Source organism: Centrocercus urophasianus, unplaced genomic scaffold (assembly GCF_019232065.1).
Source record: "Centrocercus urophasianus isolate 14NV4802_14NV808 unplaced genomic scaffold, USGS_Curo_1.0 seq_61, whole genome shotgun sequence".
NCBI classification, from domain to species: domain Eukaryota; kingdom Metazoa; phylum Chordata; class Aves; order Galliformes; family Phasianidae; genus Centrocercus; species Centrocercus urophasianus.
Genome location: NW_024885211.1, coordinates 51,540 through 73,133, shown reverse-complemented (window position 1 = coordinate 73,133; position 21,594 = coordinate 51,540). Strand labels below are relative to the sequence as shown.

General features: G+C 47.0%; 1 protein-coding gene across 1 annotated transcript in view; it reads left to right on the top strand.

The window, feature by feature from the left end:
* Window positions 1-666: 666 nt before the first annotated feature.
* LOC122169969 (src kinase-associated phosphoprotein 1-like) overlaps window positions 667-21,594 on the top strand; it is a 45,838-nt gene continuing 24,910 nt past the window's right edge. Inside the window, exons 1-3 of the mRNA XM_042836528.1 lie at window positions 667-791; window positions 6,755-6,860; window positions 15,480-15,505. Of these exons, the coding sequence (XP_042692462.1) occupies window positions 758-791; window positions 6,755-6,860; window positions 15,480-15,505 (166 nt within the window). The 5' untranslated portion in view covers window positions 667-757. The remainder of the gene's footprint in view (window positions 792-6,754; window positions 6,861-15,479; window positions 15,506-21,594) is intronic.

Genomic DNA, 21,594 nt, shown 5'->3' with positions numbered 1-21,594 from the left:
CAGTATATCCCCATAGCTGGCCTGCATTAATTCATTTGTGTAGCAGAGAAGCGGATGTGGGACTGCAGGTTAATCTAATGCAATGCCACTTCTGTTTTGCAGAGTGCAGTTTGCACTTATTGACTGTCAAAAGCAAGTTAAAGTGCACAACCCTCCTGTTTCTCCGGGCGAGATTGAAATATGAGCGGCTATTACTCTCTATCCCCTTCCTACGCAGGATGTAGGAAGTGGGGATGTTTAATTGCAAAACAGGCAAGCGCTGCTTCTCCTCCTGGGCATTAGGGGAAGGGGGTCTGCCTCTGTTTGGAACAGACCCAACCTTCATCTCCTGTTGTGCTGGGGGTTCGGCACAGGGGGGTTAAAGCAAAGGCCGCACAGCTCTGGCTCTGCTGTGCCAGCAGGTGCGCTGAATTGTGCGCTAATGAAGGAGATGCTCGCCTAACTGCCACCTGATTAAAATGCTAATGCAGGGAGCTCGCTATCAGCTGTGTTGTTGCTGGGGGGTGGGGTTGGGCTTTTTGCAGTTAGTTGAGTGGAGCTCGACCTGTGAGGAGTACGGATGGAGCAGCTCAGCACCTTGACTGCATCTTGTGAGGCTGAAAGAGGAGGTGGAGGCGTTTGAGCAGAGCTCTGCGGTTCCTTCCACCTTCTTTGGGGCGTCCCCACCCCCTCTGCTTCCTTTCTCGTTCTGTCCCTGCAGCTGAGGGACCGGAGCAGCACCACCAGTTTTGACTGGTGGAAAGGAGGTGGCAGGGCCATGATCCCAGAGGACATTCAGAGACTCCTTGAAGGTAACCACCAATTCCTCCTTGCTGCTCTCCTGTTTAACAGCAAATCCCCTGCAGTTGTTGCAGAGAAAGAGCCTGGAAGGCCTTTAGCATCTCATTGTGCTGATCTAGAGAGGGGAGCGGGAGGTCTACGGGAGTTACTTTTCCTCTACAGCTGATGGATGGCTTTGTGGTCCTCAGGTTGTGTGTGTGCCTTTTGTATCGCTAATTCTGATGAGAGAAGCATAGGGGATGTGGCTGCTTGTCCTGGTGCTCAGTGTTGTCAGAATACCAGGAGTTGGCAGGTGGGTCTGTGCCTGTGTTAAGAGAGAAGCAGCTCTCTGGTGGCTCCAGAAGCTGTGTTTGTAGAGGAGGAGAGCATGGGTGAAGTTGAGGGGTGTTTTCTGGTGTGATGTCCCCACCACGTGCCTTCTCTTAAAGCACTGCGTGGGCTTTGCTGGGGTGAGCCAAAGGGGCAGGCACACAGGGTAGAATAAACTTGTGTGCTGCAATGAGACACCCCCCCTCCCTTCCCCCCTGCTCCTTCCCCCCAGGCTTTTGCTGCAGCTGTGGTAGTGCTACGTCCTGGTTCTGGATGTTGTGCAGTGCTGTATGCATCCTTGGGGATGTGCAGAACAAGCTGGTTGTGGTGAGGGTACAGGAGAGATTCAACCCTGCTCAAAAATGGAGATAGACTGAGAAAGCAGTGTCAGCTTCAAGCTTTGCTTCTGCTTGCTGAAGTGAAGGTGACCTCCTGAGGCCTCACATCCAAGGGAAGAAGCTGTGATGGTGGCAGCATTGCTTTCCTGTAGGCATGAGATGGAGCTTCTGGGCAGTTCTGCAGGTTTTCCTGATTTCTCTGTAAACCCGAGCAGTTGGACAAACCCCTTCCCACTGAAGCAATGGGTCAGCACTGCAGAAACTGGGCTTACCTCATCTGCCAACTGTGCTTTGCAACCATGAATGAATTCTGCACAGGTGTGGAAAAAAAACTGGTGACTGATTCTTTCTGCAGCAAATTTATGCAAACAAGGGAACCCATACTCAGGGTTAGTGGTTTTTTCTCTCTAGCATTGCCTTTTCTTTTGCAGTCACCTCTGCTCACATGCTGACTTCCCCCTGCCCTGCTGATTCTTGCTGACCTCCCTGTATGTAAAGCCTGAGCAGCAGCACTGCAGGCTGAAGCAGCAGCCTTGGCCCATTGCTGCACGTGTGCACGTTGCTGGCACATCCTGCTGCTGTAGGTGCAGGCAGAGTGATGGGAAGGAGCTGTTTGCATTCTGCTGCTCGATGCTCTGAGCTGTTGTGTTTGAGCCTGACCTGCTCTGCCTCGAGGTTTCGTGACCTTTGGTTTCCTGTTGCTCATCTCCTGACAGCACCAGCCCATCGTATCATAGAATGGCCTGGGTTGAAAAGCATCATAATGATGTTCTAGTTCCAACCCCCTTCTATGTGCAGGTTGCCAACCAGCAGCCCAGGCTGCCCAGAGCCACATCCAGCCTGGCCTTGAATGGCACCAGGGATGGGGCATCCACAATCTCCTTGGGCAACCTGTTCCAGTGCATCACCACCCTCTGGGTGAAAAACTTCCTCCTAATATCCAACCTCAACCTCCCCTGTCTCAGTTTAAAGCCATTCCTCCTTGTCCTTTCACTTGTGAGCAGCCGTTGCCCCTCCTGTCTGTATGCTCCCTTCAAGTACTGGAAGGCCACTATGAGGTCTCCCTGAAGTCACCCCAACTCTGAGTTCCTTCCAGTCCCAGCAGTCAGAGCACGCAGCCTCTCAGCCCATCGAAGCTCCTTCCCAAATGCCCTGTCTCTTCCTCCAGGTGTGAATTCTCCCCTCTGCTTTTTAACCGTGGGGGCTTTGGTGAAGTTCGCCCTTTCCCGTTTTTGATGTGCAGCGCTTTATTGTTCGCTGCTGACGCTTCTGTAAACAACTCATTTCTGCACCTGCCACCTTCCTTTAACTTAGATTATTTTCTTGTTAGCTGACTGTTTTTAATTGAAGGCTTCAGATCTCCTTCTAAAGCACAGCCTTTGTTTGCTGACAAGTAGAGCAGGCTATGAATGGAGATTAATTGCATGTCACATACCTCTGTATCAAACTTGCTGTGTCTTAACAATCTGTACAGTCTCGAGGCCTTCCAGGGGCTGGGAAGGTTTCTTGCTATGCAGGAACCAAAGGAGCTTAAGCTCATCAGGTTTTCAAACTGCATTACAATAAGAATTCTTGTGTTTAAAGTAAAAAATTACAACTTGAAGAGCTAGTGCGTACTGGTGTATGGGCTATAATGCCTGCTTCCTTAAATTAAGCTTTGTTCCATAGTGGAGGGCTGTATGTAAGGTGCCCAAAAGGCCAGTAGCCAATGGCTGGCTCCCAACAGCCCTGCTGTTATCACAGAAGCCATCTCTGAGGTTGCAGTGGTTGAAAGCTGATATACCATGGCTATCTTCTCTACGTTGCAATGCTGCAGTGCTTCTGAATGCTGATTGCCTTATGTTTATGAATAGATGTGGTTGCAGCAGTTTTATTACTCGGTTCCATGTCACAAATAAGCAGCTCAAGTTGTCATTAATTGCACAAGGTTTCAGTCCTGCTTCAGACAAAGGGAAGCTCAGGGTATTTCTCTTTGTTTTGCACAGATTTCTTCTGAAGGCTGAAACAGAGGTTCTTAAAAATGTGGTGTATCTGACAAATCCAGGGCTTCTGCTCTGTTTTATAGAAGCTAAAGGCAGCCTGACTGTGTTTTCCTCTGCCCTGCCCAACCTCTTCATCCCAGAGGGGGGGTCTGAAGGGCCCTTTTCTTGCGGAGTTTGGCAGCAGAGAGGACAGAAGAGATGCTGCCCCGTGGGAGTGCGACTGCATCTGGAAAGCATAGCAGAGCCAGGAGCTGCTGCCTTCAAGGTGAGCAGCCTTAGTGCTGCTTTAAAAATAAGCAAACAAGTGCTGTGTTCTGTGGGGCTGTTGGGTTCCAGGCAGTGCTGGTGCAGCATTCTGACCCCCCAGCTGTCTTGTTAGCATCCTGGAAACATTAATGCAGTCTCACGGATGCTTGAGGTGTCTGCACTCTGTTGATAGGATGGGAAACTGCAGGAAGGACTGTGTGAAGCAGCAAGCAGTGATAGAGCAGAGCAGCTAGATCTGCACTGGCTTCCATTGCTTCGGTGTTGAGCTTCTGAGTTGGCTTTCTGATGGCAGATGAGTAGAAAAGAGCAACAAGTGTTTAGCTGTGGGCATGGGAGAGACGTACACGGCCTCTAAATACCTTTCAGCTCTGCTCATTGAGTGATGATTAACTCAAAGATTTAGTGCTGCCATTAAAGGGTTATTTACTCCCAGGACTCGGGTGGCTGTGACATAATTCTTACAATGCTGTGCACTGCGTGTGGGATTAAAGTGGATGACTGCAATTGCCTCTAGAAACTCTCCTGAAGCACTTGATGAAATCTCAACTGTTTTATTTTTTTTCCCCTCTCTTACCTTTGGTAGCTGCAGGAAATGAAAGGGAGAGTCCTGTAAACTTTCGGAGTGGATCACAGAGAGCAATCTATAAACATCAAGAATATAACGTTACTGACAAGCAGTAAAACTAACATTGGGGTGATTTACTCCGGAGCTGCTTACATATTGCTCTTCCTGATCCACTTGGAGAGTTTATGGTTAGGCTTTCTTTTTCATTTCCTGGTGCTATAAACATCGTGGCTGGCTCTGAAAGGGCTCTGCCTGCTTTGCAGGAGGGACCACAGCTCTGCTATAACTTATCCAGCAGCTGATCTGTGCTGACATGGCAGCAAGTAAATACCGTATTGCAGCTGATGGTATACTTGTGGAGCTGCTTTGTGCTTTAAAAGGGCAGAAGAACAGCTGATGTTGGTCCAGTTTGCAGCTCTCATTTGCTCTTGTTGCAGCCTGCAAGGGTTTCTCTCGCTGACTGATCTCTATAGTGCTGTCTTAAAGCAGATTTGTCCATAATAAACTGTCCCCTCAGCCTTCATCTATTCTTATAGTAAGCTTCTCAGAGCAAGGCATGTTTTTGTGCCTAGATACGTGTCCTTGGTTATTTCTTATGTTATTTGTAAGCAGTGCAAGTCTAGCACTGTTGGTTTGTCATAAGTTGGTGCTGTATCCTGGAGGGGGAATTAAAAAAAGTGTGGAGATGTGCTGAAAATGAAACTTAAATGAAGCAAAAGATCCAGCAGAGCCTCAGTGGGATACCAGGCAGAGCCAGGATGTTCTGACCTGATGCCTCTGTGCTCCTGCAGCTGCTGAGACTGCTGCTGGATGTAGGTGTGTGTTTAGGGCAGCACTGTGAATTTGTGTTCCTGCCCTTCAGCAGAGATGTGCCAGCTATGTGCTGTCATCAGAGGGGACGCATTAGGGCACTTGGATGTCCTCAGTGCTGTCTTTGTGCTTCAGGCTCTGTTTCTTGGCCACAGGTGGTGGCTGTAGTGTGGGGCTGCAGGCAACGAGGCACAGGTGGTTCATCTCTGCTTCCCATGTGCTGAGAGCATCACTGTTAGGAGAGAGCTGACAGTGACCTGGACTAGTCTGAATTTGGCTAAAGTGTGCTTTTCGCTGAGTGCTCCAATGGGAAGTGATGCTTTCAGCTGAACAATCCCAGAAATGAGAGCAGAGGGGTTGCAGAAAGCAGTGTTATGATCTGACTTTGCTCCTCCTTCCCCTTGCTGCCGTGCCCAGCGCTGCGTCTCTCTGGTCCTCTTCATCACTGCAAAGACAAAGTGGGAAGGGAGCCCCATTTGTGGGGATGCACATCTGCCCCACTCCCTGAGCACACAGCTTGCTTTTGTCCTTCACTTCAGAGAGATGTTTCTCTCTTTTCCCTCCAGCTCTCAGCCTTTCTTACCTTTGTCACAGGCAGGTGGTGAAAATAAGAGCTCATGACTTTAGCAGGGCAAGATATTCATTTCTCCTGTGGCACTTTGATCTTCTGTGCTTGCAGGTAGAGGAACTGTTTTGTTAAGGAGCTGTAAAGGTTCCTGGGGCGTGCTGAGCAGTGCTGGCTGCCGTTCTGGCAGCTGAAGCATAAGGAGCTGCAAGTCTTGCAAGCAGGATATTAAACTGACATTAGTGTCACAGTATGGGGCATGAATTAAAGGTTGGAGAGGGCTGGGGGTGTACAGCACCACAGCTTTGAAGCCAATCTTTGCTAGAGGAAAGCAGCAGTAAAGCTGCCGGAATACAGGGATGATGATGATGCTTTCATTTACAGAGCAGGTGTGGTTGGAAATGTTTTGTTTTTCTAAGAGGCTTCTGTAAGGAGTATAAATATTCATCCAAATAGAAGGCACTTAATCTACCTGTTGTCTCTTTGCCTTTCAGTTTAGGTTAGATTTCTGCGTGTAGCTGTGCTTTCCAAGTGAGAGACTACCATATTTACTTCTGCCAAGCTGTTCTGTTGGGCAAGCACAGTGTATCTGAGCATTAGCAGAGCACGTGGTGTGATATATCTGTATGTGGGTGAGTTGGTGTTCAATGCCTGCTCCTCAGGAAGGTTCTCCTAGTGAAAGCCACCAGCTGGGATTTTCTTTAAGTGCTGGGTGTCAGGCATCCACTGCATTAGAAGCGTTTTGGATACTTCTCTGAATGGCAGCCCTTAAGGCTTTCATAGCAGCACATTTTTAGGGTTTGGGGAAGCAGAGAGGTATATGGGAGGTGTTGGGTGCTGCCCACAATAGTGTAAGGCAGTGGTTAATGAGTGAAGAGAATGCATGTGGCAGAAGAGTGGTGTTCAAGCAAGGCTTCTGACCTTGCCGAAAGAGCCAACTCTTTTATTGCTGGCTGTCAGCAGGGGACAGACCCACTGGAAGCTGTGAGTCCCAGTGTCTCATGGTGGGCTGACAGGCTGTCTTCCTCAAATCTGCACCAGGGCTTTCTGATCCTTGAGATGCTGATGCTGTTCTCCACCGAGGACTGGTACCTTCAGCTGCCCATTGGCTTTAACTTGTTTCTTTCCCTTTACTCAGATGCTGAGTGCTTCCTGGTGGATGGACTGCAGAACGAAAACTTGAGCCCTAGAGCAAGGGAGCAGAGGAACACAATTCTCTATGGCTTCCAGCAAGCCAAAGCCAGGTATGTGTTGTCTATGTCTGTCTTCTAATGAACAGTTATAACTTGGGGTTTTTTTTTGCATATTGCATACTGTATTCAGGAAAGAGGATAATTGGCCCATGGTTTGAGAGATAATGGGCATTTAGAAGTTGGTATAATTGAGAGTATGCTGTGTCCTTCTATTTACATCAGCTGGTTATATTTGGTTGTCTGCAGAGTTATCATTGCCTGCCTTTGGAATCTGTTGTTCCTTAAAGCAGAAAACGTGATTTGGGCAGCATCTGTACAGCTCTTTGCATATGAATCTGATGCTCTTCTTCCTCCACTGTGGTGCTATTGAGGATTTTGTGTATGGAAGGGGAAAATCCATTACTTGATGCTGAGATATGTGGATAAATCAATACAGTGAGCAAAGGCTCACACTGCTGGCTTGCTGCTGAAAGCATCCATTCCATGTGTGGCTCCTGAGCCCAAACCCACACTGCAAAAGGAGAGAAGATGACTTCCAAAGTTAAATCTCTGAACTGTGCTCCCAAATGTGCTGACCTCAGCCTTGTTCAAATCTGCAATGAGAATGGGAGCTGCGTCATTCGGATTTGAGAGCAAAGCAGACAAAGGTTGTGCTGTGGTGCTATGGGAAAATCAAAGGACATAAAATAGAAAACATGTTGCTGGAGGCTTAAGTGCAACTTGGAGCCTCAGCTGCATTATATTTCTGGCTGGAAATGTGATGTATAGCTTGGTGTTTGTGCTCTAGTTAAAAGATATGAGTTGTGTCATTTGAAGTTAAGACCTGACAATAAAACTCGGGGTGGCTGACTGATGGAAGCATCCCGTTTAAATAAAACTGCTGTCAAGTCCCTGAGATGCAGAGAATTTTATCCTTTGGAAGGGCACAGCCAGCTCCTATTCCCTGCAGTCCCACTGAAGAACTTTGCAAGATGCCCTGCTGTATCTTAATCGATCTTTCCTGCTGGCTAATTATGCATCAGTTTTACTCAGCAACACGGGACTGTGTAATTATCAGCCTGGGTTGTCCTGAATAATTGAAACAAACGGGATGCAGAAGATGGAAGCCTTTGGAAATGGGGCTGTGGTGTATCTAAAGGAGAAGAGGTGTGTCCAGGGGTGCCTTGTAGTGCTGGGGAGGAACCTTTTGGTGTGGGTGCAGAGGGCTGGTGTGGCTTCTGAGACATTGCCAGGTAGTGACCTTGGATGGAAAGAGTGAAGTTAGCAGGACTATGAACCTGAAGTATTCAGGCATTAAGGCAGGCTTTTATTTATTCCCAATGGTCTGCAGAGCATAGAACCTTAGAAATGATATATTTTTGTATGATCCAACCTTAGGTCTGTCTTGAATGAGTTTTAAAATCAGTATCATGGAACCTGATAAGTGTGTGAAGTCCTCAGCAAACTTTCTGATCTGGCACTTGAGCACTGGGGGAGGATGCTGCTACGGCCTCCCCAGGGGACCTCTGGCTTCATGGAGATCCTGTGCAGCTCTGGTGACTTGTTAGAGAAGGAGCAGCCTTTGGAGTCAGAACCATAGAATGGCTTGTGTTGGAAGGGACCCCAAGGGCTATCAAGTTCCGACTCCCTGTCACAGGCAGGGCCACCAACCACTAGATCCAAGCATTAGATGAGGCTGCCCAGGGCCCCATCCAACCTGACCTTAAACTAAAGAAGGGGAGACTTAGATTAGATGTCAGGAGGAAGATTTTTACTGATAGTGGTGAGGTGCTGGAACAGGTTGCTCAGAGATGCTGTGGATGCTCCATCCTTGGAGGTGTTTGAAACCATTCCCCCTTATTCTACCGTTATCTACCCTTGTAAAGAGAGTCCTGGGGCAAACACTGGGTTCTGAATCATGGGATTAGCCTTTGCTTTTATCTCTTTACCAGCCTAAGAAAATACAATTTGGCATAAAGCTTCCGAAAGCAGCATCCCAACAAGCAGGAGGTGTGGGGAAACAGCCTTGGCATGAGGAGGGGATGTGATGCACAAATCCTTCCTGGATGTTCAGGTCAAGATATGGGCCCCAGCCCTGCTGCTTATCGAAACAGATTGCCAGTAAGTGCAGAGGGGAAAGTGAGACCCATAGCAAAGAGCTCAGGGCACTGCTGATTTCCTCCTTGTGCTTTATTGCTCGGTGGCATTTGGAAATGGTGAGAAGAGCAGCATACAAACGCTCTTCTTCTGCCCTGAGCCATTAAGGCAATGATTTGTGGTGGGAGATGACTGTAATGATGACTCTCTTCTTATCTGAAAGGCTCTGAGCGAGCCCTGCTCCTGGTGGGGAGCACAGGTCTGTCCCTTTGGGGCTTCCTGTGGCTTCGTGGGCTGCTGCTCAGGAAATCAGCAGCAGTCGTGCTCAGGAAGCGCTGCGTAACGCAGTGTAGGGTTTCATTGTTTGGGTTCATCACAGACATAAGTAAACTGCTGAACTACCAGGGAGAGACGTGCAGTCTCTGAAAGGGAAGAGCTTCATCTCAGCTGATTATCCCGAGCTTCTTTCATAAGCGTTCCTTTAACTTCAGGTCTTTGTATGGCAGCTCTCCCCATGGCCTCGTAACAGTCCCCCATCAGGAGGGCCCTGATGGCTGTAATAGGAACAAGCGCTGGGGCTCTGTCTCCACGTGCTACCTGGGAGGATATATTGTTCCCCTCTCGCCAGGAGAAATGTGGTAGGTAGGGGCTGGATTGTATTTGCAGGTTATGTATGTTTTTTGAGGCACTCAAAGGTATTTCTGCTGTGTTGGAGGCGCTGCTGCGGTGCTTGTGGGAAAGCTGTCACCATGCAGCTGAGTTATGAGTCCCCGTGCTGTTTTACTTTCAGAAACCATTTGGTTATTTAAAACATGCTGTTGTGTTAGGGGAAAAAAAAACAAAGCAACCACCAAAACAACAAAAAAAGTGGTGTTTTCCTTTGGTTTCCTCCTCTCTTTGCAAACTTGGACCCTATTCCACTTTCTGATCTCAGATGCAAAACCTGGCAATATATGCATCATTTTTTTTCCTATTTTCTTTCTTATGTTAATAATCTCTTCTACTTTTGTTGCTTTCTCCAACTGCGTCCATCAGACAAGTCATAGAGTGCAGCTGGAGGCGTGGTCCCCAACAGGACAGTGACAGCAGCATCAGTGCCTCGACCAAAGGCTGAGGATGCTGCTCTGATGCTGCATGGAAAAGCAAAGTGTGATGGGTAGAACTTGCTAAAAAAGCAGCTCTGGATTGAGGGAGGGCAGGGGGAGGATGCTGTGCCAGGGTGAAGTTGTACTCATCTTCCAGAAACCCCAGAGCTTGTCAGTTGCTTCTGTTTAAGGTCGGTTGGTACTGAGGGTTTGTTTCAAGCTGTTCCTTGGGAAGATTGCTGCTGTTTCTTATGTCTTAGCAGTGGCAGCTGCAGAGCGAGCAGCAGATGTCCAACACCTGGAACGAATCTGATACATGGCTCTGCTCAGGAACACAGACCTGTTCTTGTCCTTTGGCAAGAGCAGCAAGCAAAAAAGGTGTCATCTTGCTGTTAAATGACCTCACCTCAGCATTTAGACACTTTTAGAGCAGTTAGGATGGCAGGGGGTGAGATGGGAAGAATAGGATTTACTTACAAATACAGAGATAAATAGTATCTCCATCTCTGTAGATTAAACTCCCTCCTGGAAGGCAAGTTTGCACTGATAGATACGAATTCTTAATATATTTTTCCTTGTAGTGGTGCTAAAAGGAGACTCCTAAGCTGGGAGGGACCCATAAGGATCATTGAGTCCAACTCCTGGCTCCTGCAAGGCAGACCTGTCCTATACCAAAGCAGAGATGACAAGGGCTTCATGCTGTTTCTCATATACACCCACTAGGAAATCCAGAGTAAGCCCTGCAGCTCTACCTGCAATTTGCACGGTCACAAGTAGAAGTGTAAGGATAAATCCAACGTGGGCTGATCCTGTGTGGGGATCCTGGGGTTGTGCTGCAAATCTCAGCAAGCCATGGCAGTGTGTGGCTTGTGTGTGCTGTTGCATCACTGAGCTGCTGGTTTTACTGGTTTACAGGCGCAGCTGAACTGTTGCTGCTTCACTTGGATCCTCGGTTTGAGCTTCATGCTGCAGGATTGCATTAGACATCAGCTGCTGCTATGGGGCCGTAAATGGTTCACAAATGGAAGTGCATCCAAAACTTGGCCTGTTGTAGTAATCTTGGGTGTATTAACTGCCATCTACTGCTTCAATTTCGACTCTGTTCTAGAAATTTGGAGGTTTAAATTAAAGAAAACATGATTTGGGGGTAATTGTTGCTTCATTAGCGTACATTCACTGTCTGTAGCTCATTATGCTGAATTATGTGCAATACCAAGATGAAAAGAACTTAAGGATGTGACCTTATGGGCGGATAATTGAGCTCAGCACATTAACACTGGGGCTGAGCAGAGAGGCATTCCTCCTGTTACCAACACTCCAATGGAATACTGACTTCTTATTAAGGCCTGGCAGAGTTTTAGTTAAGATGGTCTGAATTTATTCTGTAATCTCAGTAGGGGATTTTTTTTTCCCCCTCCTTCCTTTGGAGAGAGATGAGGAAGGAATTCTTTGCATTCGGGGGAACAAATTCAATTCAGCTGTTATCACATTCTACCTGCTTTTATACCTGGGCTGGATGCAGCCCCTCACTCTGCCAGTAATGCAGTTTGGTGCCGTTTGGCTTTGGCTCCTTTCAGTAATTCCCATCATTTCCATTCCAGCTGATAAAATTACCCCTTATTTCACCATCCATTTCCTGGTGAATGCGTTGTTAATCTGAAACCTAAGGACTGTAAATGATTGAAATTGTGTAACCAGAGTCTCTGCCTATCTGCTGCTGCTTCTGTAGCATTTAGCTAGGAAATGCATTTGAACTGGTTTGTAGGAGGCTCTGCTAATGGTGAGCTCCTCAACCTTCCTTTCTCTTTTTCCTGTGCCTGAAATCTCGTACAGCATTGATTTTTTTTTTCCATTTTTTTTTCTTGCAAACATTTAAAAAGCAGAGAGTATTGTGCACCAAACAAATTAGGCTGTCTTGGTATATCTAATATAACAGCTGTGGTGATATTAGTGTTCTTAATTGGACAAGAAAATGCCGGAAATTTGATTGAAACCTGACTTCATTGCATGGTTCCTGCTGAAATGGAGTCTGAGAGGAAAGTGGGGTTTAGGCTGTATAGATGCTAAAGCTGCAAAGAGACCATTATATCCATCAAGTTTGACCCCTGGCGTAATACAGACCATAAGATCTTAGAAAGCCATTTTGCTTCCAGCCTCAAATGGATCTGCTTTGAATCCATCAGCACTGGGATGTGGCAAAGAGGTGCACGTTGGCTGGCCAGTTCACCCTGTGGGATGAAGGCTGGGTGTCGTTTTATGTCTTAATTGCATTTCTGTGCCACTGATGGAATTGGTGACTTTCCTGGCTGGATTTTGGCTCCTGCAGGGAGCAGTCCCAGCTCAGTCGGTCCCAGCAGCATCGCTGTTTCCAGGCAATGGCTTCTGAGTGCAAGAGCTCAGCACAGCACATGCTGTTCTCCTGAAGGTGAAGCCTTCTGTGGGAGGCAGCAGAAGTTGCTGCTCCTTTTGGCCCCAGAGCTGGGGAATGTTAGTTCTGGCTGGAGGCAGAAATCGCAGTGGGTTCTCATTGGGAAGGAAGCATTCTGGCGAAGGCTGTGACTCAGTTTCCCTCTGTAATGTGACAAAACCACTTTCTTTTCCTTGTGACCCTTTGAGATCTGTTCATACAGTTGAGTTGCAAGTTCGATTGGGGCCCATTGGAGGCAGCTGCTCTGAGACTGATGAACTCGGGCTGGGATGTGCACGTTTTTCAGGAGCAAAGCACATAAACCCTTCCAGACAGGTGACACTTGCTCATGTTGCTTGGTGAGCATGTAACCTCAAAGGCTGTACCATCACGAGGAGCGTTTCGTGTTTCCAATGGAACCAATCTGTGGCTTCTTCCTGTCTGGCCCCAAAATATGCTCCCATGAGGTGAGAGAGGTGGGTGGTTTGCTGCAAACTATGTGGGGGAAATGCTTATAGGATGGCTTTTGTTAAAGTCCTGGCAGCACAGCGCTCATTCTTTTGGCTTTGTGATGGAAATTGGATATCTTTGGGCTGGCTCCCTGCTCTACACATCGCATCAGAATTCTCCATGGATTCCTTCGAGTTGGTTTTGCTGAAGGTAGTTAATCATATGGCAGGAGGTGTTCCTTCCCTCTCTACTTCAAGGTCTGAGGTAGCCCAGACTTTTGTATTTTCTGTGCCATTTCCTATGCTTTGAGTGCTGCCCTTCTGAGGGGATTCCTCTTGTAGCTGTTGGATGGATTCGTTGCTACCTGGGAGAAAGGGAGTGGGAAGAACACACACCAAAGCTCACCCTAAACCCCAATGCAACCTTAAATATACACAGAGGATTTCGGGGAAAAGAATGTTTGTATTTAAGCAACTTCAGTGAACAAACTGGAAATGTTGTGCCATCCTCAGAGGGTGCCATGCAGGCTGCAAGTCTTGGTGTGGCAGGTGAAGGAATTCAATCCTCGCTTTCATCTTCCACAAGAACATCTTCTCCCACTCCCAATTGAATCTTAGAACTCTTTCATTCTCTGCTTAAGCCCTTCCAGAGTGAAAATGATCAAAGCAGGAGATGAAAGACTCATCCTGATCTGATGAGATAAGAATTTTGACTGTTTCCTTATGCCTCAGTAAAATAAATAACCAAAAGCAATGCATCTTTTTGGTATTTTTTGTCCCCCCTTTGATTTGATCAGAGTGAAACTAACGTGGGCTTGCTGGTCCGGTAGGAAATGGAACTCAATTTTACATTTTTTTAAACCATTTTACTGTATTAGAAATGACAGAGGTTAGAAACAAAGCTCTTATACTTTTATTGAACTGGAATGAGAAGTGACAGAAAATCATTTTGGTCCTAGTGCAGTAAATGTTATCACTAAAACATGTTCAGGGGAGATTAGGACAGTCTCTCAAGCACAGGAGACAAAAGTTCACCAAACAAGAAGTGATTTCTCTGTCCTTGTCTTGGGATCAGTGTCTGCTCAGGAGATGAGAGTATTCCAGCATTGGTGGCTGCTGGGTTTGGGGATGGATGGGGTTGGGGTGCGGAGGAAGGATGAGGACTTCAGGGCTCTGCATGTTGTAGAGCAGGGAAATAAAGGCATGGAGCTGCTCTGACTTGTTCCTCTGACCTCAGGCAGGTTATGGGATGGAAAGAGGTAGGTACAGCTGCCATAGGGTGCATAGGAAAGAGTTGGTGTTAATAGGGGACTGCTGCCAAGAGCACCCAAGGATCGAGGGATATATCTGCAGCCCTTTCTGGCCACTGGTGTGGTTCCTTCCAATGTATTTAGCGGTTATTTATCACCATGGGAGCCTATTCTCCCAGAAAAATCCCTTGGCTGCACGTGTTTTCTTTTCCTTTTTGTCCAAAGAAAGCGAGACAAATAAATATTATGCCCTTAATCAGAATTCTGTTGTTGTTTTCTAATTAATCTGTGTCAGTAGCTTGAATGTTTGTATTAAATCATTTTCTTCATGAAAGCTTTTAATGAGTAAACAAATTGATTGGATTTTTACAGACTGGATTCTTGCCACTGATGCCTATAGACCAACCCTTTGTTATGCATTTTGCCTGTGAATGGGTCACTTTGTGGCTTCTCCCAACTCCTTGATCTGTTTCCAAACCGTGTCTATGCTGTTTCCATATTAAAATGGTTCATGCTACAGCCAAAGGCATTCTCAAAAGTGTTGTGAGAGAGGAATCGTGGTGAATATCTTTCCACTGTGGCCATCCCTATGGGGGATGTGTGTGTCCAGCCTCCTGAAACTAGAAATGCTGTGTGCTGAGCTCCTTGCTGGGCAAGAGATGCTGCTGCACACCATTCTAGGCTTTTAGATACTCTTGCAGGAGAATTAGGAAGCATGGACTGGTGATATGCATCCCATGAGGTTTCATGTTTGTGGCTCTGCAAGGAGGCTTATGCAATTTTGGATCAGTGATCTTCCCATGCTCCTAAGGAGCATGGAAAGGAGCATCCAGAGGACGGTACCTCTGCTAGATGGAGATGGCCAAAGAGCAGAGAGCTGGGATGGGAGGAGGGGGAGGAAAATAAGAAAGAAACTGGAAGATTCGGAGATGCAAAGGCTGATCAGGGCATCTCAGTGTGTTCAAGTGTGTTGTCGAGTTCCTGATGTGACCTGCTCTCAGAAGAGCTGCAGGACAGATTGCATCCTTGGATGCAATTTGCAACTCGAGGCTGTGAAGGGAATGGCCACATAAACCTGATTGCTTTGAGAAAGAGAGCTGCAATAGGAGGAGGAAGTTGAGAGCCTTTGAAGCTCTTGCAAAGGAGGGGATCTGGTTAGCAAAATTGGTTCCTTAGGTAGCAGAGGGTGTCCTGGGGCCAGCTAGCATCAGTAGGACTTGTTTCCCCTATGTATTTCTTGCACAAAATACATTGAGACCATCAACTAGATTCCTGGCAGTGTGTCTGGTATTATTCTCCCATCTGTCACTTTTTCATCAGGCTGGAAAAAAGAAGTCATTGCAAAAAAATCATATCTGCTCATGCTTGCCTCTTTCATGTATTTATGTATTTTTGTCTTGTAGGTACCACTTGGAGTTTCTGCCCCGAGGTGAGTACAAGCTGGTGGGAAGGAGGGGGGATTCTCAATGTTTGGGGGTTGGGGAGCAGGGAAGGGCTGGTTGCATGCTGGTTTCTTTGCAGAGTTGACAAGGAGAAGAGCTTAAAATGAACGTGGAGCTGTGTGAGGGGCAGCTCTTAGGGATGGAGAGGCACAAGGCTGTGATAAGGGCTATGGCAGGAGCCAGAGTTGGTGTTTTATCTTGGGTAGAAGTCAGTTTTTCTTCTCAAGAGTCAGTAAATGGATAGAGCTTTGAGTGATGGATCCAGTGGAAGGTTGGCTGTGGTGTGGGGTTATGGTCGCTTCCAACCAAAGCACTCTATAGGATGGTACAAATATTCTATGGAATAATACAGAAATACGTGGGGCTGACATTAAATATCTTGGACAAGCCCAGGAAATGTTCCTACTCAACTCCTGTCTCCAGAACAGACTTGAGGTTCAGGAAGGACAGCATATTCCTGTGGCCATTGACTTGGAGGCAAACACTTTAGGGCATCCTTCAGCCTGCTGCTTCCAATCTTATTGCACCTCTGTTAACCTGAACTTGATGTTGAGTCAACCTCCAGGTGCAGACAAACAGCCAGGCTGTAAATTCCTCAGGACCACGACCATCCCTCCCTCGTTATGTCTGTTAACAAGCTGGGAGAACCTGCTCACCACTTTGATCTCCATTTCTGCAGTAATGTGGGTGATGATTTAGGCTTTGCAGGGTGCCTGCAAGTGGCCAGCAGTGTCAGCGAGGACTTCTGCACATCCAGGGCAGCTGATGGGTTTGCATTTCCTCAGGGCTGACCTGGAGCTCCTTTGACTTCAGATGGGATTGGTGTAGCTGAGCTCTGATGTCCGATTTGGGACAGTAGGGTGCAACCAGGCTGTGGCAAAGGCGTGTGGTTTTGGGGGCTTACTGCAAGCAATGACTGCAGTAGGTGAGCACAAACAAGGATCTGCCAGTGCTCAAATGAGGTGGGAGCTGGGGCTGTAATTAAAAAACCCCCGTGAGCATTCTGAATCGGCTAATCCTTCATTTACTCCAGGAATAAATTCCACTACGTTACCTCCTTGATCAGGGCCCACTTCCAGCACATCCTGCCTGTCTGGCAGCACAGAAATGTCAGAAATGCAGCAGCGCTGCAATTCCCCTTAGAACAGTGTTATCACATTTTAATATGAGCCTCAGTGCAGCCTCGGTGCTTCTAATTGCTTTCAAACCATTGTTTTCGTGCGTTCGGTTGATGAACTCAGCATCTGGCATCATTTGAGAAAGTACAACAGACAGCTGTGCTCAAAATTAAAAAAAAAAAAGTGAGAAAGGATTAGAACACATAAAAGGGCTCAAAATTAGTTGTGTTTTTTTTTTTCTTTCCATTTTGAAAGTTCATACAATTCAGAGGGTGGAGGAGGGATGTGCTTTTGTTCTGTTTGAAATATCACGTTCTTTTATGGAGATGGAAATCTAAATGTTAGATAGATTGGTTGGTACAAGTGCAGAGTTGGTTTGTAAATGAAGCGTGCAGCTCATGGAGAGCTGCATGGAGTTACTGCATGAGCAGTTGGGTCTTGAGGTGTGTAGCAAACTGAACTCATCTCGCTGCCATTTTGGAGATCCAAGGCTATCCTGAGGAAATGAACTAAAAATTCAGCAAAACGTGGGCTGGGACATAAGCTTGGCTCCAGGGAATGATGCTGTGGGAGAAGGAGAGGTGGTGATGGGACTTGGTGTGTGTTGGGTGGGAAAGAACTGGAGAATGAGTGTGGGGTTCTGCCTTCTTTTAAAAGGCCAAACAGATGACAAAGATCTCATGTGGGATGTATGGGTAAGAGGACTGCATGAGTTTTCTGCCTAGCTGCAAATTAAATAACAGGTTGACTGGGGGGGGGGAGGGGGAACAAAGGAAGGACTGATGCTTAGAAGGTTTGGGATGCTCTTACTAGAAGCTTATCTTGAGACCAAAACCTCAATGGTTGCAGCTTTCCCACCTGCTGGGTTCTGGTATTGGCCAAAATTAATAGAATCACACCTGATATCTCCCAGCAAGCAGAAAAAGCAGCAGTGTTGAGGATGGGTTGGGTAGAGCAGTCCAGTTTCAGAAGGATAGAGCTGAACAGAGTGCAGCGCACCCAGGGATGCTGTGGGCTGCAGTGTGGAAGTGCAGGATATTGGTGCCTGGTTCCTTTGGTGCTTTTTGAACAGAGCACAAGAGTGACTCGTTTCCTTTTGGAGGAGGGTTGACTGTGTTTGTGAAGCATTTTGTGCCCCTTATGTATTTTGTGCATGCACAGCCCTGCTGTCTTGCAGCAACCTTCTCTTTGTGGAATGAGAACCAAGGGAAGTTGGCCAAGAAAATCCCACCCAGGGCCTGGATCTGCTCTACACCTCACTCGGGTTGCTTTCTGTGCTTCTCAACTCAGAATTGAGTGCAGGGGAAACGTTCTGCATCAGCTTTGAGCAGGAAAGGAGCGGTGTGAGGGAGCAGCACCAGGCCATTCTGGGGTACTGCAATGCATTGGGATTCACGGAGGGAGGGGGAAACTGCAGGCAAGAGATGGTTCATTGGGGAGAGGTGGGGAGCACTGCAGAGAGAAGGGTTAGGAAAGGGAAGGTGGGTTTGTGTCTAAATAAGAGAGCTCTGCAGTGGGGCTGAAGTTTGGCTTTGCTGGAATGGAGCTCGGCACTGAATTGCTGCTGTTGTGCTTCAGCTGCTCTGTTACTGAAACTGAAAGTATCCACTGTTTGATGAGCACAAAGGCAGAATATAATATAGCCTATATACCTATAACATAGGTACAGGTGAATTAGTTGAAATCATGGGTGTCTGTGCAGCATTTGGAGATCTTTAGGAGCAAAAGCTCCTCTGATGCTCTGTATGAAGGCTCAGGCTGCTGGAGATGGAGGAAATGTGGCTCTGCCTCCCCAGGACTGAGAAAGAACTTGGTTTCCATTGCGTTTATGGTAACACTGTCACTTTTTCAATCAAAAATGCATTCATTCCAAGTGGTTTTAAAACATCTGAGCTTCTGCAGGGGTCATTTCTGAATGTAAATGATCACTGAAGTATTCACAAATGTTCAAAACAGAGAGAACAGGTATTGTTGCTCCCATTTCTTAAGCTGTAGAAAGCTGAGGCTCCAAACGTGTTCCCAAGGCATTAGAGTATCTACATCCAGGAATTGGGTCCAGCTCTCCTGATTCTCCCACCTCTGAGACCTTCAGCTTCAAAGCCTCTCCTCCCTGAGGGAGGAATCGATAGAAATGTACGGCATGGAGAGTGGGGGTAAGAGATGTGCTGGGATAAAACACACCTTAAAAATCAGGAGCCTTCATGTTTTGCCAAAGGCTTAAGGAACTGTGGAAAGCCTTAGGCCCCTTCTCTTCTGGTATATAGTATTTAGATGGAGCATGTATTATTTTACCTCTGGCTTTGCTTGCTTTGGCTCAGTGCTTTGTGGTGGCTAGCTGTTAAAGGTGCTGGATGCCATAGCAGTGCATGAGATCCACATAGCTGAGGCACGCAGGCAGCTTCCTTTCATTAACTGGCATTGTACAACGGCCTTAAGTATCAGATTTATGAAGTAGCTTTCCTCTATGCAACCTCAAATCTATTGAATCAAACTGGAGGGGAGGCGGAACCGCTGCTCCCTGCTATTGCATACTTGGTTCATGTAGTTATGACAAGTACAAGTAGCAAATCATTAAAGCAGCAAAAACACCATCTTTACAGTAAAGATCCCCTTTGAAGCTGAGGCGGAGTGTTCCTGAATTAATGGAGTGCATGGTGATTTTCTTAAGTTTTATTTATAAAAAAGCCTCTTTGCATCCATGCCAAGAGGCTCCGGCTCAGTGGTAAGCAGGGTTCATGCACAGAAACCCGCTCTAGATTGATGATGTGTTGGAAAAGGCAAGGGAAAAAATAGCAAATTGACAATATTTGTACCATATTGTTAAAATATCCATCCTGTCGCCATGCGTGGAATCCCCCTGCTTTATAAACACGAGTGCCAGCTCCAATCCTCGAGATGTCATAACATGGAGAGACAAAAAGAAAACACAAAACGTGGGTTAGAATGCCTTCTGAAGTCCAGGATGTGTTTGGGTGGTGTGTGGGACAGAGTTAATTAATGGAAAATAGAATATACACAGAGGCACATGTTCTTTAAGTTAAAAAAGAAAAGCTTTAACATCAACACTTCTGACAGCTTCCTTTGTTAGCACTGAGCTTTGCTTCCTGCAGCTCCAAGAGTGCAGTTCTCCTCTCTATGTGCATTATATGGGCAAGCTAGTCTATGAAGAAAGTGCTTCTAGCATCCAGATCTCTCATTTCATAGTTGTACAGACTGAGCAGCTGCATGGTGTTGCTTTTATATGGGCTTATAAACGATGCTGTTACCTTATGCACAGATTTTGGAGGTGAGCAACAATTCCAGGAGCAAACCTGGGCTCCGTGGAGGCGTGTGGGTGCTCCTATTGATGTCCATGGGTAGATAAACCAAGAGATGTGTAACTTTGGTACCTCTGCTTTGTGTGTCACACGTTCAAAATGGATGCCAAGCCCAAAACAAACACATCACCTGATTGAACAGAAAGGTTTATTTGCTGCACTCAGCTGCCAAATGAAGAACTTGTGGAATTTATAATGGGGTTGGGAAGCCAGGTTGCAGCCACCAGAGGCTTGTTTGGGTTATTCAGCATTCAAATTCAAAACATGCAGGCCTTGAGAATTGGGTGAATGAAGGCAACATCCATGCTTTTTTTTTTTAAAGCCAGTCCATTGGTTTGAGGCTTTCTGCAGACTTCAGGAAAGCACTTCCAGGGTTTGGATTCCTGTGCACTTCTTAGAAAGCTCTGTTCCATGAAACGAGAAGCAAATGCCCATAGAGTCCTGAAAGCAGCCTCAGACCTTAGGACAGAGCTCACATCACTGCCCTGTGCTGCCCTCCGTGGAGGACTTCAGGGCATCCTGGGCTCCAAAGAACAAAGCAATGCACCTTAAAGAGGAAGGGATACAAATGGCAGTGAAGATGCTGCATATACAGATGGTTTGGGGAGCCCTGGGAAGTTAATAACTTCTATTGCTCTCACTTTGCTTGGTTAATAAAATACTCCTTGTATTTCAGGTGCCTTCTCCTAGTGGGTGAGGTACCCTTTTGCTCTACAAAACCAAGGGTAAAGGATGTAGGTTCTCAGGTTTGAGATGGATGGGAGCCTTTAGGATGAGGAATGCTTCTGAGCTGTGCTGGGAAGATTGGTGCCCGTTGCTTCCTGAGCCTTTGATTGCTGGGACTGGGGCTGGAGCACAGCTCTGAGTTCCCCCTACCGACCCTTCAGCCTGTCCAAATCCAGAGTTTTCAGGCACTTTCCCTTCCCCACTGTGACTTCAGTGCTGCTTTGCTTTGTAGAGCAGTAATTCTGCCCTTTACTAAGACTCCCTCCTGAAGCACAACTGCAAAATCACCCTCTGCCCTATCCCAAATGCCTAATGAGCATCTCCTCCACTCCCTGGAATGCCCATCGCCCTGCTGTGTGCTCCCAGCTCTCATCTTTGCACTCTCTGTTCTTATTTTTTCTCAACAGCGAAAACTGCTGCAGATACGGGCAAGACAGCCTCCTTGTGTCTTGTCATTGGAATATGTTTGCTAACCTCCAGCTCCCTTGTGGGTTTATTCCACTTCTTCCCTGTTTGCTCAGAAAGGTTTTGGCTACAAACGTAGGCTGAGCCTCCTGAAGCTGCAACAAGCATTGCTCAGAGCTACTCCTCTCCGCTACCATTGATGCAGACACCTTTTTAGATACCAAGCTGCGTTTGTAGAACTGCCTTGTGAGTGACTGCAGTGCACAAATACAGGGCCCAGCTTCTCAGATGCTGTTTTACTGCGTCCTTAGCAGAGCTGCTAACTCAGGAGATGAACCAAAGTGCCGATTTGTGATCTCCCTGTTCCTCAGTGTCCCCTGTATTCTTTCAATGAAGGCTTTGCCTCTTCAAGCAGCCTCACCAGCACTAATTTATTAGTGGCCAGAAGTTGTACGTAGCTTTTAGCAGGTTTTGCTGGCGTTGGATGGGCTTTGTATTTCACTGGTGCGT